Below are 17,312 nucleotides of genomic sequence, written 5' to 3' on the forward strand. Positions count from 1 at the left end.
TAAGTATGGCTGTGAAATTAAATTCTTAACAAAGGAGCAAGTGCAATGATATGGGCCACTTTGGGACTGGTCTTACGGAAGCCAACATTTAGTCAACATTACTCCTCCTTACTTTCTTTCCCATTATTGTTGGCAGGAACTCCCAACAACCCAGCTTCAACCAAGCCTTGAATTAGGATACTTGAGACCAATGATTGCATGAAATGGAGTTGTTCTGCAACTTGAACCTCTTACCTTGGAAGGCTATGAGAGGGAACTGATCTTCTTTGTTCTTTAAGCCACTTTTTTTCCATTTACCCTAACTAATACCAGCTTCCAAGTTCAGGTATGGTTATTTCTTCAAAATAAAAGGGGAAATGTTTCCTTAACCTCTTTTGTTTGTTTTTGTTGTTGTTGTTGTTGTTTATTTATTTTTTTAAAATTTCTTTATTGATTAAGGTATCACATATTTGTCCTTCCTTAACCTCTTTTGAATATAGCTCTTATGAACCAGTTGGCAGGGCATTAATGGTTAGCTAGAACAGTTTGAAGTTAAATGATGGAGTATATAGTTATGAATGAGGTCAGGAAATATTTTGAAAGACTCAATATATCTGTGATATTGTGATTAATAAGAAGTATATAGTATTTGGTCTTTACACTAATTTCTGGCACAAGAGCTTTGAAAAACCTTGGAATTTTTGAGTGACAAGGATGAGAGGCATGTCCTTTGTTATTCATAATAAGCTCCTTCCAACCACACCTGAGTCCATCCTAATGTGCTTGGAGGATGGGATCTGGTTTCCAGAGAAACTAACCCTGTGATGAAAGGGTTAGAACTTTTAGCCAAACCCTGGACCTCCAGGGGGAAGTAAAAAGGGCTGGAGATTGAGTTAATCACCAGCAGCAAGGATTTAACCAGTCATGCCTATGTACTGGAACCTCCATTCAACCCCCTCACTCATAAGGTTCAGAGCACTTACGGATCAATGAACACAGGAGGGTGGTGAGAGGAAGTGGTGCTCCCTCTCCCCACACCTGGCGCTATGCATCTCTTCCATTAGGCCGTTCCTGAGTTGTACCCTTTATAACAATAAGTAAATAGTAACGGTAAGTAAATTGTTTTCCTGAGTTCTGTGAGTTCTTCTAGCAAATTATTGAACCCGAGGAGGGGGGTCTTGGGAACTCCCAATTTATAGCCGATCAGTCAGAAGTAAAAAATCTCTGGGACTTGCAATTGGTGTTTAAAGTGGGGGCAATCATGTGGGACTGAGCCCCTAACTTGTGGGATCTGATGCTAACTCCAGGTAGACAGCATCAGAGTTCAATTGAATTGTAGGAGAATTGGTTGGTGTGGGGAAAAAACTGCACATATTTGGTGTCACAAGTGTTGTAAAAGCAGTTCAGATGATCTTCAGTCCTATTTTTATATTGAAGTTAGATACATAAGTAGCATTAATGGTAAAACATAATGTATGTTTATTTATTTAAACATTTGCATTCCTGTAGGTGAGAGAATGAAATATATAGCCGAGAAATTTCTGCAGCTTATGCTTCTAGATAGAGAAAAGTACTCCCACCAAAAATACTCTGTTGGAAACTTGATTTAGTACCACACATAGCAGCAAACTAATAGAAACTGTCATTAAACCATTGATAAAGCATTGTCTCCAACTGAGCCTTCCTGTAAACATTACTCGGTAAAGTCAAAAAACTGAATACAGACTGTATAGTGACATCTGCTGGATACCTGATAATGCTTCAAAGACAAATGAGGATTTTAAACTAGGTTCTACTATAGATAAATATTGTTCTTTAAACTTCTAAATCAAATGTAAGATGTCATGTTTCTGACTCCAAGGAGCACTGTTTTAATCACGCAATTTAAGAGTGGCTAAAGGGAACACCTACCAAATGAGTTTTCTGAGACTAGCCTGGATTTAACATGACAGAACCTCATTACCTTCATCAATACAGTGTGAAGCTTACAGAATGCAACTAGTGAGCCACTTCCCAGGGAGGCAGATCCCAGAGAGTAAGAGACAGCAGTGGTTCTGTCTGTTATTTCTATGTCCAGTTATCTCAAAATGTATTTCTTCTAATACACACAAAAACACAAACACAAACACACATCATGTATGACAGTACAAGCCATGAAACCTCCCAACTAATAGTGCCCAGGCATTGGAGTGATCACCTCCAAAGGAAATGGTGGTTTTCATCACATCGCTTCTCTAGCAATACCCTCTTCTGCACAATGCTCACACATGTCCTCTTTTAAAGAGGAAAATTATCTAGGACCTTCAGCAACATCTTTGGCATTCAAACACTATGTGAATGACTGAAGTCTCCTTCCTCAGGGAGGGAACTTGAGAAGGAATATCAAAACTCACCTAATTAATGAGCTCTTAGCCTTGGGAGGCTCCCTAGGCTACATTTTCGCGCTATTCCACTTGACTCCTTTAATCTCACCCTTGGGTTAGTTCTTCCTTTCTAGCCTAGGGACCTATACCAACTCTTATGTTCTAATCATGGTAGAGTTCAATCAGTAGTATGTCCAACTGTGGGATTTCTTCCTTCTCAACACTTCTTAACCAGATGTCTCCTCTCTTCCTCGCACAGCCACCCTGGGCAGGATTTTTTCGCCTTCCTCGCCTTGCTCCTTTCCTCTTGGCTCATCTCCAGCTAGGGAGCCTTTCCTGGCAACCCTGCCCTTCCTACAGAATGTTGCCATGCTGCCCTATCTCTTTCTTTTTTTTTTTTAATATATTTTATTGATTTTTTACAGAGAGGAAGAGAGAGGGATAGAGAGCCAGAAACATCGATGAGAGAGAAACATCGATCAGCTGCCTCTTGCACACCCCCTACTGGGGATGCGCCCGCAACCAAGGTACATGCCCTTGACCGGAATCGAACCTGGGACCCCTGAGTCCGCAGGCCGACGCTCTATCCACTGAGCCAAACCAGTTTCAGCCCTATCTCTTTCTTTTTTTACCAGTTTCCAATGTTCTATATGGAAATGCCTCCCTCAGGACAGAAAAAAATTATCAAGAAGACTAACAACTCCTCCAGCTGGGTTTCCCAATTCATTGCTGATAAGTATGAATTCAGTTTCACCACCGACTAGCAAAAGTGGAGAAGAAAGAGCATTTTTCCACAAAGCCCCATGCAGGATGTATGTTCGCTGCTTATCCTTTTTTTTTTTTTTCTCAGAATACACTCCTTTCCCAACTCATAATTGATTTTGAAGAAAGGGAAAAGAAATTTGCCCTAATCTTAAAGCCTTCTACGTAACTCTTCATCAAGGGATCTGCAATAACTATCCAATCTTGACCATCACATAGATAATCTTCTAAAAAAGTTTTCATGTAGTATTAAATATGAACATACCTACAACTCTAAAATGTTATGATAATCCATATACCAGCAAGACAAACATAATACAGGGTGGGGCAAAATTAAGTTTACAGCTGTTCGTATGAAAAATAACACAATTAATAATAATTCAAGAATAAACTCTGTTTTGCGTACTCACAACTGCAAACTTACTTTTGCGCCACCCTGTACTAAACAAATATAGTAAGGTTTGACTCCAAAAGTAAGAGTTGAAAGCACCGATCTTCATAATAGGGTTTTAGGTATATTCCCCCAGTCTCCTGCAAGGAACTGTTATTATTATTCTGTCTAAAAGTGTCCCTCAGAAAACTTTAAGAAAAAGTTCTGTAACACCAGCTATTTGGCATCCTCTGCCTGACTACATTCAATTGAATCTCTGAATTTAGTCAAATTATTTTGAATTTATAAACAGAGTGAACTAAGTTAATTCAGCAAAACAGGTTGTCTATAGAGATATAGACAAAGATATAACCACAGAATTTAGGTTAGATCCAGCCTTTTTCTTCCATTTCCAATGTTGCTAACTGATATAAGTTGGCTTATTTCAGTATGAATTAATATGGGACATGATATACACACATACACATATAATTATATTCTGGTTTTTCATTTAACAGTCCAGATAAGGCACAAATTAAGAATGTTTACCACTTTTTACATTTCTTTCTTTTCATATTTATTAACGCAACCATTCATTCGTTTCTTCTGTACTTTTTTTTTTTTTTTTTTGCACAGAGGTTAGGATGGCTTACTTCAAGAAATTAAATAGCATATTTAATTTCTTTTGTTTTTAACTGTATCCTAAGCAGCATGTGTTTATTATTTGCAGTATATTTATATTACTAGACCAGCACCACAATATATTTTCATTTAGAGTTAGGACCAATCTCTTCACAGTATTCTTTTTTAAAAATATGTATTTTGTTGATTTTTTACAGAGAGAAAGGGAGAGGGATAGAGAGTTAGAAACATCGATGAGAGAGAAACATTGATCAGCTGCCTCCTGTACACCTCCTACTGTGGATGTGCCCGTAACCAAGGTACATGCCCTTGACCAGAATCAAATCTGGGACCTTTCAGTCCACGGGCCGACACTCTATCCACTGAGCCAAACCAGTAGGGCCTCTTCACAGTATTCTATAACCATCAATCACTGTACTCATTGAAATCAAAATATTACAACCCCATGGCTGACTTCTCTATTGTTGCTGTACCTTTTTAAGGAAGTGTGCCCCTAAACACTTTGGCATGGCCCAGGGCTTTAAATGGCTCTACCATGCATCTTTGATAACAACAGCTCTATAAATTAATAACCATAAAGGTCTTTTAACAATGCTGGAACCTGTTCAATTGCTCTCCTCTAAGGAGCCAAGGGAAATATATATCTATTTTTATCTGACCTTTGGGATTTTCCACTGTCTGTCAGTTTAAAGTCTGTGGGAGGCTGACAGAGAAAATTAACAGCTGGCTAGAAAGAAGAAAGGTATTATTATGACTAAAATCAACGATGCTGGGGAGGGAAGGGCTGGCCAAACTCATTGGATTACAGAAGCAATCCTTTATCCAGAATGGCTGTCCCACGGTAACTCAACTGTCTTGTAATCTAATCCCCTAAGATTTAACACTCTCACCTACTTCCTAATCATTCACCTCCTTTGTTGGAAAAGCAAAAGAATCTGTATATTTTGCAAAATTGATGGCATGAAGCCCAGAAACTATGACATAAATGTATCACAGAATAATATTTGAGAGCCGAGGGTTATAAATACTTTCTGTCACCTCTAGCATATATTTAATAGAGACAGCCTGTATCTAGTACGATAAGAAGAGTGCAGTACTTAGAACTACAGTTAATAATGTGCAACTGGGTACCATGGAGAAGGCAGTGACTGCAAGTTGAAAGGTTTAAATTAACTTGTCTTGGTGGTCAAGGAAATACTTGCATAAATATATTTCTGTAACTTGAGTGTAACCTACATATTCCTGTACTCCTATTACACAATCCACTGTAATGGTTGGAACAACCCCTGCTCAGAAAGGGGCAGTAGTATTTTGGCATTTGGTATCACAGCTGCAGTGAATGAATGACAACAACAACGACTCATAGGCACATGGCACTTACAGCAGTCCTTCGACTTTAATGTTCACCCTGTGCATCTTGTTAAAATGCAGATTCTGATTCAGTTGTTCTTGGTTGGACCTGAGAGTCTGCATTTCTAACAAGCTCTCAGGTGAAGACAATGTTTCTGGTCCTTAGGTCCAACTTTGAGTAGTGGCACCTCATGACATGACCAGTGTGTGGCATCTGAAAAGCAAGTAACCTCCCCCCAAGTTAGAACATTCAAGCCTTTACTCACTGTGGGAACTCTGATCAGAGTACGCCGGATGTTAAAGGCCCATGTGCCGTATGCATGTGCAAAGGCGATGACACAGTAGTTTTACTGCATGCGCCGCACAGGTGCACCTTTATCTTATGTAACACTGACGTCACTGTTTGGCAAGAAGCCTCTGTTGTCTGAGTTAGTAAAAATGTGTTGCTGACCAGCCAGAGCACGGCTGCTTTGGGGGGCTACTTTGAATGGTTGCTTTGTTGCTGTGGGCTGCTGTGTTTGCAATGGCCGCTTGGCCTGCAATAAAGTCTCTCCCATCTGTTTCTGGCTGCTCATATCTCCTTTCAATTCCTGGCATCCAAAAAAGTCCCGTTCCTACCAGAGGGGATCGGACCCAACACTCACATTGATCCAAAAATATTTAACACTTGCGTTTCCTTCTCTCCTGACAATCACTTACCTTGTCAGTGAAGCCTATAATCCTGAAACAATGCTGAATTGCTTCGAACTGTCTTCTGTAAGACTCCTTGGAAGTTATGTCATGCATCACCCTTCCAGTCTCATCAGCTATGTACCTAAATAGAGAATGATCAAACAGAAGGATCACTGACATGGCAAATGGCACCCCAAATACCAGGGCACCATTGGGCTCCTTCTTTGCAGGGGCATTCCCTAGTACTGTGGTGGAATGGTGGTGTACATAGCCGAGTAAAATGCCTGTAGTTGAGTTTGGAACATTCTAGAAAATGCAAATGGTGAGAGGCCGTCCCTGCCATCTCATCCTTGGTATTTCAGCTGAAGGCATTATGGATGTCCAGTGAGGAGAACAGCCCCATTTCTTTCCAAGTTTTGTCAACTGCTAGTTACATATCCATTAAAAATCCAAAATTAAAATCCCTGACACTTACTTAGGAGGTTTTTCCTCAGGAAGTCTGAACTCAGAAAGCTTCTTTTGGTGATAAAGACCAGCATAAATATAGTAAAATATGTGAAAATTTTTCTCCCCCCTGAGAACAAAAAGGAAGAGGGGACATTATTAATAACATATCCTGGGCTTCCACACCCCAACTAATTCACACCATTTCCTTTCTGTGCAATATATTATTCTGTAGCAAATTTTCAGGCAATTCAATATGCTACATCCCAATTACAGAATAGTAATAATGATAGGATTAGTATAGTAATTGTAACCATGTCACATTATTAAACACACTTAGGTTTACTGTACACAGAATGGAACATCTAAGATAACAGTTCTGGTTATATGTGTTTCTATTCCAGTCCAAATGACTATGCATCTGTGCCCATGCCTTCTGTTAGTAGTCCAGGTTACTTCAGAGACAATGATACACATCTTAGAGAGTTCAGCCAAACTCCCTACTCTTCTGGAACCCTAAGTGGCTCGCCAGTTTGTATATCAAATTATGGACTTGGTCCCAAACTGAGGTTTTCATGCTTTCAAACTTGTACTCTTTAGAACACAATTCAAAATGATATGCATCAGTCCTCCTGGTCTACTGCTGTCCACCCTCTCCTAGACCAGCCTGGCCAGGGTCCTTTCAGATAGATGCTACTCTAAGTGTGGTCTATGGACTGCTGTCAGCTAATGACGAGACAAGGAACGGGAAAGTACAACTGCTCTGGATCCCTTTCTTTCCTCTAGAGCAGTGGTTCTCAACCTTTCTAATGCTGTGTTTTCCGATGGTCTTAGGCGACCCTGCTAGCGGTTCTCAACCTGTAGGTCATGACCCACAGGTTGAGAACCGCTGCTGTAGAGCCTAAGACCATCGGAAAACACAGATACTTACATTACGATTCATTAACAGTAGCAAAATTACAGTTATGAAGTAGCAACAAAAATAATTTTATGGTTGGGGGTCACCACAACATGAGGAACTGTATTAAAGGGTTGCGGCATTAGAAAGGTTGAGAACCACTGCTCTAGAGGATGATAGTCTCTTCTGTTCAATCCTGAGAATTCTGGCAAATCCTCCCCTTGGCCAACTTAGCTCTATGGAAAGAAATTTTGTCTTGCTTCTACTCCTTGTCCCTATTTGTGACATGGGCCCCACTCTTTTCTCCAGCTTCTCCTGGATATCCTAGCGTTCCTCTGATTGCTAATCCTGTCAAAGCTCTTCTTATGTCTGCCCTGTAATCTAGATGTCTCTACTTGCCGTTTCTCACTCATTTGTTCACTCAACTTATAAACTTATTGAGTGTCAATCATGGCAGGCACTGCACCAGGTGCAAGGGAATCCAGGCCCTCTGGAGTTCCCCTTCTAGTGATGGAACTAGATGACTTAATAAGGAAACTTGTGATGAGGACTTGGAAAGAGACAAAGGAGGGGCTGAGATGAAGAATAACGTTGTGGGATAAGGGCTACTTGTGTCAAGTCAGGGGAAGGAATCTCTAGGAAAATAACACTTAAACTCTGAAGCATGCGAAGGGGCTGGAAGGAGCTACAGAGAGAAGGGAAAAGCATTCCAAAGAGAGGGAGCAGCATATACACAAAGTCTGGGCGTGTGATACCCACGCAGGTCCAAAAGAATGCTAGTGAGAAGGGGGTGGGCAGGTAGGCAGGGCCTGCCAACAAAAGGAGTTGTTAGGCCATACTGGGGATTTTGCTGATTAATCAATTAGAATTATTTGATGTGCTGGAGCCAGGGTGCACTGTAAGTGTGTGACATGAGTACATTTATGTTGAGAAAAGTACACTCTAGCTGACAGATGAAGACTAGGTTGTAAGAGTGGCTTAAACTGGGTAATGACCCTGATGATGAAGTACAACATAGCTTAAAGATATGTTTTGGAAGAATAACTAAAAAAAAAAAAAATCAATCCTAATAGAATGAATGAAGGCAGTGAGGAAAAGGGACCTGGAGTCTACCTCCCAGGTTTCTAACACAAGCATGTGGTGATGGTGGTGTGCTTTATAGGGCTTTATGAAGCTGTGTGCCTGGTATGAATGTCACTTGTTCTCTAACCTCTGGTAAATGTGCTGGCTTTGGCTCATCTGTCTTGGTCTTATCTTCCTATAGTTTCCTTCTTCTTCCTTTTTTTGTTGCAGCTACCTCTAGTTACAATTCTTTCAAACTTTGCCTACCAATATCCATTCCTAGCTTAATTTCAACTTGATTTTTATCATGTATCAATCAGGATTAGCTTAGTTCTGTTGCAATAACAAACATCCCAAGATCTGAATGGCTTAACTCAACAAAGATTTACTTCTTGCTCAGAGTACATCCACTGAAAGCCAGCAGGGAGGGGCAGTGGGGAGGCTGTGTTTACCATAGTCACTCCTGGGCCCAGGCTGATGGAGCAGTCATCATCTTGCACTTTGCCAGAGCTCTGGAGGGTCTTTGCATTAGATGCTAATTTGCCAGAATTGGTCATGTGACCACATCTAGCCACAAGCTACCAAGAAGGGGAATCCTATTATGTGCCCAGAAGAGGACAGAATCAGAAGGTTAGCTGAACAGGACTTGCAAAGCTGCCATCTCCTACTCATTCAATGTGTCTTCAGTCCATTTTACTCTTTAAGTGCTATCACATGGACTAAATTTAATAATAACCTATGATTTATTAAGTTTCAGATTTATATGTGGTATATCACATATCTTCTCATTTAATTCTCATAACAGCCCTATGATGTCAGCTTTAGTATGCCTTTTTTGCATATGAGGGAAGTAAGGTATAAGGATATTTATATTAATAAACAATATACACAGTAAGAAATAACATAGCTGTGACTGGAACTCTTTTCACATTATATTAGCAAAAAGACCACTTTATATTTGAACACAGAAAACTGGAGTTTCTACGCTGTCAGGGGTAGCTCCCTAAACTTTAAAATCACCCTAATTTTGGGAGAAATAAATGAGATACCTCATAAAATTAATCAAGAAGCCACAGGGAAGCTAAAATAACTCTAACTCCATCCTTTCGCTCATTTGTTTAATTTTCTTCATGTCAGTCCCTATTTTGTGAGAAAACTGCAAGTGTGTGATAGAAGAAGATGCTTGGATTCTTAACCTAGAACAAGTCCTGTGGATTCTCCTTGCACATATCTCTCAGAATCATCAACTCCTCTCCATCTCCATCTCCATCTCCACTGCTACCATCTTAGTCCTGCCCAACATCCTTTCACATGGATTTGGCAACAGTACCCTAACAGCCTCAATGAAATACTTCTCCTCCAATCCATTCACCCTACTGAAGCCAGAACAGTCATTTCTAAATGCTTGTTGGGTTTTGTGACTCCCTTCCTTGAAAACATTAAATGGCTTCCAATTACCTTTAGAATAAGGTTCAGAAGAATAACTGCATTTGGAATAAGGTTCCTCAGCCTGGGTCCAAAGCCTGCATGATCTGGTCTCGGACTCATCTTTCCTCCTCTCTCCCTCTGAATCCCCCACCTCATTGGCTAACTCCCAGTGAGCCTCAGGTCTCAGATACAGTGTCACACACAGGGAGCCCCTTTCTTCCTGGACTAGGTCATGTGCCCTTCCTTCTCCTGTTTTGCCTTCACAGCACCTTACTAGTACATTGCTTCCTGGTACTTAGCACAATTGTTCTGCATTTAAGATCCTCCTTGGGCTCCCCAATCCCCATCCACTCCAAGCTCCATGAATATTGGACCTTATCTATTTTGTTTACTCTTGCAACACCAGGAGGGAGCACAGCCCTGGCATACAGCAGGAATTCAATAGATAATTACTGTACAACGCATGAATGGAGCCTGTTCCTGAGGAAGTCTGGTGTCCTCCAATAGTAATAATAATATAAAAAGTGGCTAACTCTGATAACATGTACCATACTGGGCACTTTTTAAAGGAATTTCATATAAACAAACTATTAATCTTCACAGCAAACCCATGCGGTAGGCTCTAGTATCATCTCCATTTCACAGATGAGGCACAGAGAGGTTAAGTGACATACCCAAAGTCACACAGTAACTATCAGAGCCAGCACCCAAACCCAGAGCAGTCCATGCTGTTGAGCACTATTGCTGTCCTGCTCTTCTTAAAAGAAAATAGTTTTTCCTCTCTCAATCTAGAGGAAAAAATTGACATGTAGAATATTCTCAGTACTTTTTTTTAAGACAAGTTCAATTTTAAGGGGCCTAATGATTTTTAAAAGTATGCGCAATGTTGTTAAATTATACCTGGTATAACCAACTCAGGAGAAATGGATATATCTATCCCAAAGTGCCCCCACCCCAGCCCTTTGTACTCTGCTTGTAAACATCGTTTCAGTTAGAAATCACAATTTATCCTTTGCTTAAATAATTCTGTGCTCCTGAAGAGGGTTGGGGGAGGGAGGGATGGGGAAACCATCCTAGCTATCAGGATGCCAAGAACAAGAGTAAAAATGTAGCAACTAAAATTCCCAAAGCCTCCTGGTCTGCATTTCAAAGCAAAACCAGCAATAAAATAGTGCACCTACACTGCCTGTTTTACAACTCTGGACTTTTCAAGGAGATATTCAGAGATTCTTGCTCCCATCACAGCTCCAGTTGGTGTAAACATCATTTCCAGATATTTTCCGAAGCGGCTGGAATTGTCATTGATGACCGTGCATGCATTTCCAAAGGCTTCCACCAGGGAGTTGACTTGCAGAATTTTCTCTCTCAAGGTCTGATTATGGGCCTGTGCCAAACAGAGAGCAGTTACAAGGAGCCTCCAGAAACACTAACCGAGCAATTTGCCAGGCATCCTTCCCTGCCCATAGGATTCACATTATGGATATTTTTGAGAAGAACTTCATTTGGGGAAATTAGCATCAACCTCCAGCATTGTTTTCTCAGATGAGCAACTTGCCAGTGCGTAGGCATCAGATGACGCTAGATCAGTTTTTATGTCCAGCACACTTCACTTAAAATCCTTGACAATTAAAATGCCTAAACCATTTAGAAACAAGTTTAAATAGAGAGATCCCATAACTTTTTTCAGTCATCCATTATAATATTCATAAACCTCATCTGTAACAAATATTCCTTAAATTCTTTCTTGGTCACATAATACACTAATTCTGAGCATACGTAACTGCTAAACCATTTCTAAGTCATTTTTTCAATGTTCATTTCACCAAGCTGAAATTTTTTATTTTCCTCAACTTTTGCTTAAAGATTCCTACTTTCCAATCCTTTAATCACCTTAGTGGCTTTCCCAGATGCTGTTCCTAATGTTTAACCACTTTTACTACTTAATGGCTGTTTCTATTATATTAAAAATATAAAAAATTAATCGCCAATAATCTAGTAAATTTGTGCTGGCATTATTTTTCTCACTACACGAAAGAAAGATGGCATGCTGACATCTTAAGAGCCCTAGCTATCAGGAGGCAAACACACTAAAGAGGGAATGTTTTGATACAAACCCTAAAAGACAACAAAAATGGTATTTCCATCATTTGGAAAATTGCTGCAGAATCTTGTAGCCACAATACATAAAGCAGGTGGTCAGTACCTTTCCCAAGAAAGTCAAATGCTGGACAATCAGGTGGGCGCTTTCTGTCTTCCCAGAGCCACTTTCTCCACTGATGACAATGCACTGACACAGAAAACAAGAGTGTTGGTGAGGAATTCACAGCACAGAAAGCACCGTGTGTTTAGCTATGGTTTTCATAGAACATCCACCACTGTACACCTTAATTTTTTACTCAGCAATATACCTTTCCTTTTCAAAATATCCAGAGCTTCTTCAACCTTTTCATAGCTGCCTGCTGTTCCAGTGTGTAGATGTACCATAATCTATTTAACCAGTCCCATATGGATAGATACTTGATTTTTTTCCTTTTGTTACTATAAACAATATTGCAATGAAGAACTCTATACATAGGTCATTAATAATTATATGTAGGTTCATCTATAGAATAAATTCCTAGAAATGGGGTTATTGCATCAAAAGGTAAATGCATTTGCATATCTGATGGATAGTACCAAATTGCTTTCCTAAGGATTGTACCAATATATGAAAGTACCTATTTCCCTATAGCCTCACCAAACAAAGTATGTTGGACTTTTGCCAATATAATAGGTTTTTAAAAAAATGGTATCTCATGGTAGTTTTAATTTGCATTTCTTTTATTAGAGGTTAGGTATCTTTTCATATGTTTAAGGTCATTCATACTCTCTTTTTGTGACCAGTTCATATACTTTGCCTATGTTTTTGTATTGTTGGTCTTTGTATCATTCATTTCTAGGAGCTCTTTACATATAAAAGAGATTAGTGGATACAGTATAATTTAAAAAACCATACATTTGGTTTTTGTCTCTGGTTCCTGGTTCAAAGCTTCTAAAACCCTCAGAATTTCCTGAATGGTAGGAGTGACAGGAATATCTTTTGTTATTCACAAATAAGTACTTTTCAACCAAACCCAACTGCTAACCAAAGTGGTTCAAGGTGGGGCTTCAGGATGGGGGCTGGCCACCAGAAAGACCAAACACATGATTAGAGGGTGGGCACTTTCAGCCTCTCCATCCCAACTTCTGGGGAGGAGAGAGGGGATAAAGACTGAGTGAGACATAAACACTCTGGATAAAGAAGATTCAGAGAGCCTCATTCTGATGTGAACATGCTGAGGTGTAGGGAGGGGGGCGTGCCCAGAGAAGGCATGAAAGCTTTGCAACACCCCTCCTCCCTATATCTTGCCCTCTGCATCTCTTCCATTTGGTTCAGTTCCTGAGTTGTAACCTTTATAATAAGCCAGTATATGTAAGTAGTATTTCCCTGAGTTCTGTGAGTTGTTCTGTGAGTGAAATTTCAAACCTGAAGGGGATTGTGAGAATCCCTGAATTTGTAGTCAGCCAGGCAGAAGTGTGGGTAATCTGGAGAGCCCATTTGCTGCTGGCATCTGAAATGGGGACAGTCTTGTGGACTGAACTCTGATCCTGTGATGTCTGTGTTAACACTGGATGTAGTGTTAGAACTAAATGGATTGAACTGTTGGACATCCAGTTGGTGTCGGAGAATTGGCTGGTGTTGGAAAGGTACACATTTGGTGCCAGAAGTGGTGCCGGAAAAAAGACAACATGGTAGGGCAACTTCTTAACTTGAGTAACACATATATCTCTCCATTTATTTCCTCTCGGTGAAATCTATGGACACTCCACAAGTCTTTGGGAAAAGTAAGAATTTGGAGAAGCCAAGTTTCTAACCTATGGTGAATCCATGTGTCCATGTACTCCATTTTGTAATTTGCACTGTTATAATTTCATCTATTCCTAAACAAATCCAAAGCAGGAACTTCACAGATCTCAGGAAATATACACATAATAACTCTCTTGTCAAATTTCCTCACGAAATAAGGTTATTTCTATTTTAAACAAAATAAAGTCACAAAGGAAAACACATTGAAAGTAAAGGAAGGGTCCAAGGTTGAATAGGCCACCACTCTGAACTGGCGGTCCAGCAAGTTCAAACATATGGGTTAGCTTTGTGTTTAACTAGCATTGAGTGCAAGGTTTGTTCAGTATTTACCAAATCCATCACAATTTCTCGGCAGCTAAACAGTGTAGTGCCTGGCCACTGTCAACCTATGAGCAGTATTTCATACAAAAAGGACTGGACCGTGAACATTCTGAGACCTAAATAGGAATGAATTTCATTTGTCATTCTACATTCTCTTTTTATTACAATCATTGCACATCACTAGGTTTCTGTTAGCTCTATGTCTCAGATTCACATTAGAAATATCCTTATTACATTGAAAATGTGTGCTCTTGACAAGACAGTTTCATGTTTCTTGAGAAGGGTTTTCATGTTCTGCTGCTCTGGCTTCACCACTGTCCCTGTGCCAGCAAGCTACTATTTCATTTCCCATTTCCTTGAGCCAATACCAGCAACCAGAATGGAGCGTTTTCTGGAAGACTTAGGAGCTGCCGAGGAAGATGGAACACATTCTACTGTGTGACTTGGTAGAGAAGGAACGTGAGTTCTTACCTGGTCTTTGCTGGAAGTAACCATACATTGGTAAGCAGCATCTGCTGATGCAAAGATGTGGGGGGGATTTGAGGCACGTTTCACCCCATGATAAAGTCTGGAAAACTGAAGAAAAGATAATTAGTTTGAAGGATGCTTATACTACTCCACTGGACCTTCTAATGCTCTAGTACCTGTTGCCATGACACCAAGGCTTTGTCACTTATTTGGGGAACTGTAGCATCAGGAAGGCTGTAGAATCTACAGGCCTGAGTTCAAATCCCAGCTCTTTGCTTACTGGCTTCATGAGCTCATGCAAGGGAGTGACCCCCACTATGTTAAGTCTCCTCACATACCAACTAGGCTTACTAATAGTGCCTGTTTCCCAGGGTTGTAAGAAGTAAATGAGGTAACCCAATGCCTGCAACTAGCACTAAATGAATGTTAGCTGTCATTGTTACATCTTGCTTTAAAAAGTTCCCCAAAAATGTAAGAATTCCATCTGTGTTGCATTATTATCTGTAGTTTGGAATAATACCCCTCGGGGGGGCATAGTTTTATTCTCATTTTTTCCTTCTTTTCATTTTCCCTTTGTGATTTTTCATTTCCTATTAAGAAGCAACATGTTCTTAAAGCATCGCTTACCTGTGGAGAGTATATGCTTAGATTCTGGAAGGGGTTTAAGGCAATTAAGATGTCGCCGACATACGTGTAAATGAGCAAGTCCACATAACGCTCCTGCAACTGGTGAATAATTGTGTCCTAAGAAGAGGATAAAGGGCATTGAGAGTAAACATCATTTCCAATAAGGAAGAGACTCCAAAAATAAAAATACATATCCTTACAAGAATATAGGGTGTCCCCAAAATGTATACACACACTTTGAGTAATTATAAAGGCAGTGTTTATTAAAGTACATTTCATTTTCAAAATTGAGTTTTAGCTGTTACAATGTGCATACATTTTTTGGAACACCTTATATTTTCCTCTAATAGATAAAAGTAGTCGATTTAAAACATACAGTGACTCTAATGATACTAAAAGCAGGTATCTGTCTTGGAAAAAGAAAAAATAAGAATATCTGAAAGAATTAGGCCCCCTGGGACTTGCTAAAAGACATTGAATATCCAGCAAAGGTTTTATTTGTTATTGTGAAAAATGTATTTCACCCAATCAAAATTCTCTATTTATAATTTTATTTAATAGGTCATTCCTATTGATAAAATGTAAACAAAATAGTAACTTTATTTCTAAAAGCACTGCACTTAAAATTTATGCGGTGGGAATATAGAATTGCACACTTTTATAAAATACTTAATGTTTCATGCATTGCAGTTAAGGGTCCCCAGAGGTAGAATCAGGAGAATCAGGTCCAGTGCAATTAACAGCTCTATTAAACATGCATATTTTAAATGGGGATTATCACAATTTTCAAATTGGGAACTCAAGCTATATTAACTTCACCATTTCCCTAAGTGAAGCTCCTCTTTATGAAGACCAAACAACCATCTTCATCTAAGGGTTAAACTGCATTTTTTTTCTAAACAGAAAAACATTTTTGAGCTCATATAACACAGTCACATCTACAACATAAAGGGCTTCATTGGAAAAAAATCTAATCCTTTTCTCATCATCATTTAGGACATTTCAGGGACTATAAAAAATTGTGCAGGATGTCACAGCAACCAAATACACCCTGAGCTTCACCAAGGCTATGCAAGCAATTAAACTTTCAAGCGACAACAGGAGAATAGGGTCTAAACAGAAAGATCAGACCATTCACACAAAACAAATGTCATCTGTGAGAATTATCTACTAAATGTTTAGTACCTCATCCAGAACCTCTAGATTGACCAAATCATCCTCAAGGCAGTATTTTTCAGCATCTTCCACATGATAGGGTCTTCTGGTATGCATCCTTTCACGCCTAGAAGTTTATCCAAAGAATATTAGCACTAAGACAGTAAATAATGTAGCAGGAAGGAGGCAATGAAGATGTCTCATTCACAGTCTCATCCCATGAAGTCTTATCACGGAGACTTCAGAGAAAGGGACAGGAAGAGCAAGTCCAGTCCAGGTCCCCACGTTCTCTCCCTGTCGCTGTGGGACTCCCAGGGGTTAGTGAGCTCCAGAGCTCGAGCCTTTCTTCTACCACAGTAGGAAGCATTACCAAATGGGTCCACCCACTACTTCTGCTTTTCTCCAGTGCCAACCCCAGCACTTTCTTTTTCTTTCTTTTTTTAAATATATTTTATTGATTTTTTACAGAGAGGAAGGGGAGAGGGATAGAGAGCCAGAAACATCGATGAGAGAGAAACATTGATCAGCTGCCTCCTGCACACCCCGCACTGGGGATGTGCCCGCAACCAAGGTACATGCCCTTGACCGGAATCAAACCTGGGACCTTTCAGTCCGCAGGCCGACGCTCTATCCACTGAGCCAAACCGGTTTCGGCAAATCCCAGCACTTTCTCACATTATTTTCTGTTCACTGTTAGGCATATAGTTTTCATTGGGTTACGTTCTCTGAGGTCCCTTCATGCTATCCACTGGTACCACCTCCAACTTTTTGAGAAATTTTGAAACTATAGGAAACTTCATAGAAAAATATAGCAAACACCAATACATCAATAAGTGCTTATATTTTATGTTATTTGTTCATTTAAAATCCCTTTGTGACCCATGT

General features: G+C 39.9%; 1 protein-coding gene across 1 annotated transcript in view; it reads right to left on the reverse strand.

The window, feature by feature from the left end:
* MYO3B (myosin IIIB) overlaps window positions 1–17,312 on the reverse strand; it is a gene marked incomplete at its 3' end in the record, with an annotated part of 367,317 nt that overhangs the window by 217,257 nt on the left and 132,748 nt on the right. The window contains exons 9-15 of the mRNA XM_079782950.1: window positions 16,458–16,554; window positions 15,273–15,389; window positions 14,649–14,753; window positions 12,174–12,257; window positions 11,152–11,354; window positions 6,614–6,712; window positions 6,166–6,280 (exon numbers count right to left, since the gene is read on the reverse strand). Coding sequence (XP_079639076.1) covers window positions 6,166–6,280; window positions 6,614–6,712; window positions 11,152–11,354; window positions 12,174–12,257; window positions 14,649–14,753; window positions 15,273–15,389; window positions 16,458–16,554 — 820 coding nt within the window. The remainder of the gene's footprint in view (window positions 1–6,165; window positions 6,281–6,613; window positions 6,713–11,151; window positions 11,355–12,173; window positions 12,258–14,648; window positions 14,754–15,272; window positions 15,390–16,457; window positions 16,555–17,312) is intronic.

Source organism: Cnephaeus nilssonii (assembly GCF_951640355.1).
Source record: "Cnephaeus nilssonii genome assembly, chromosome: 10".
NCBI classification, from domain to species: domain Eukaryota; kingdom Metazoa; phylum Chordata; class Mammalia; order Chiroptera; family Vespertilionidae; genus Cnephaeus; species Cnephaeus nilssonii.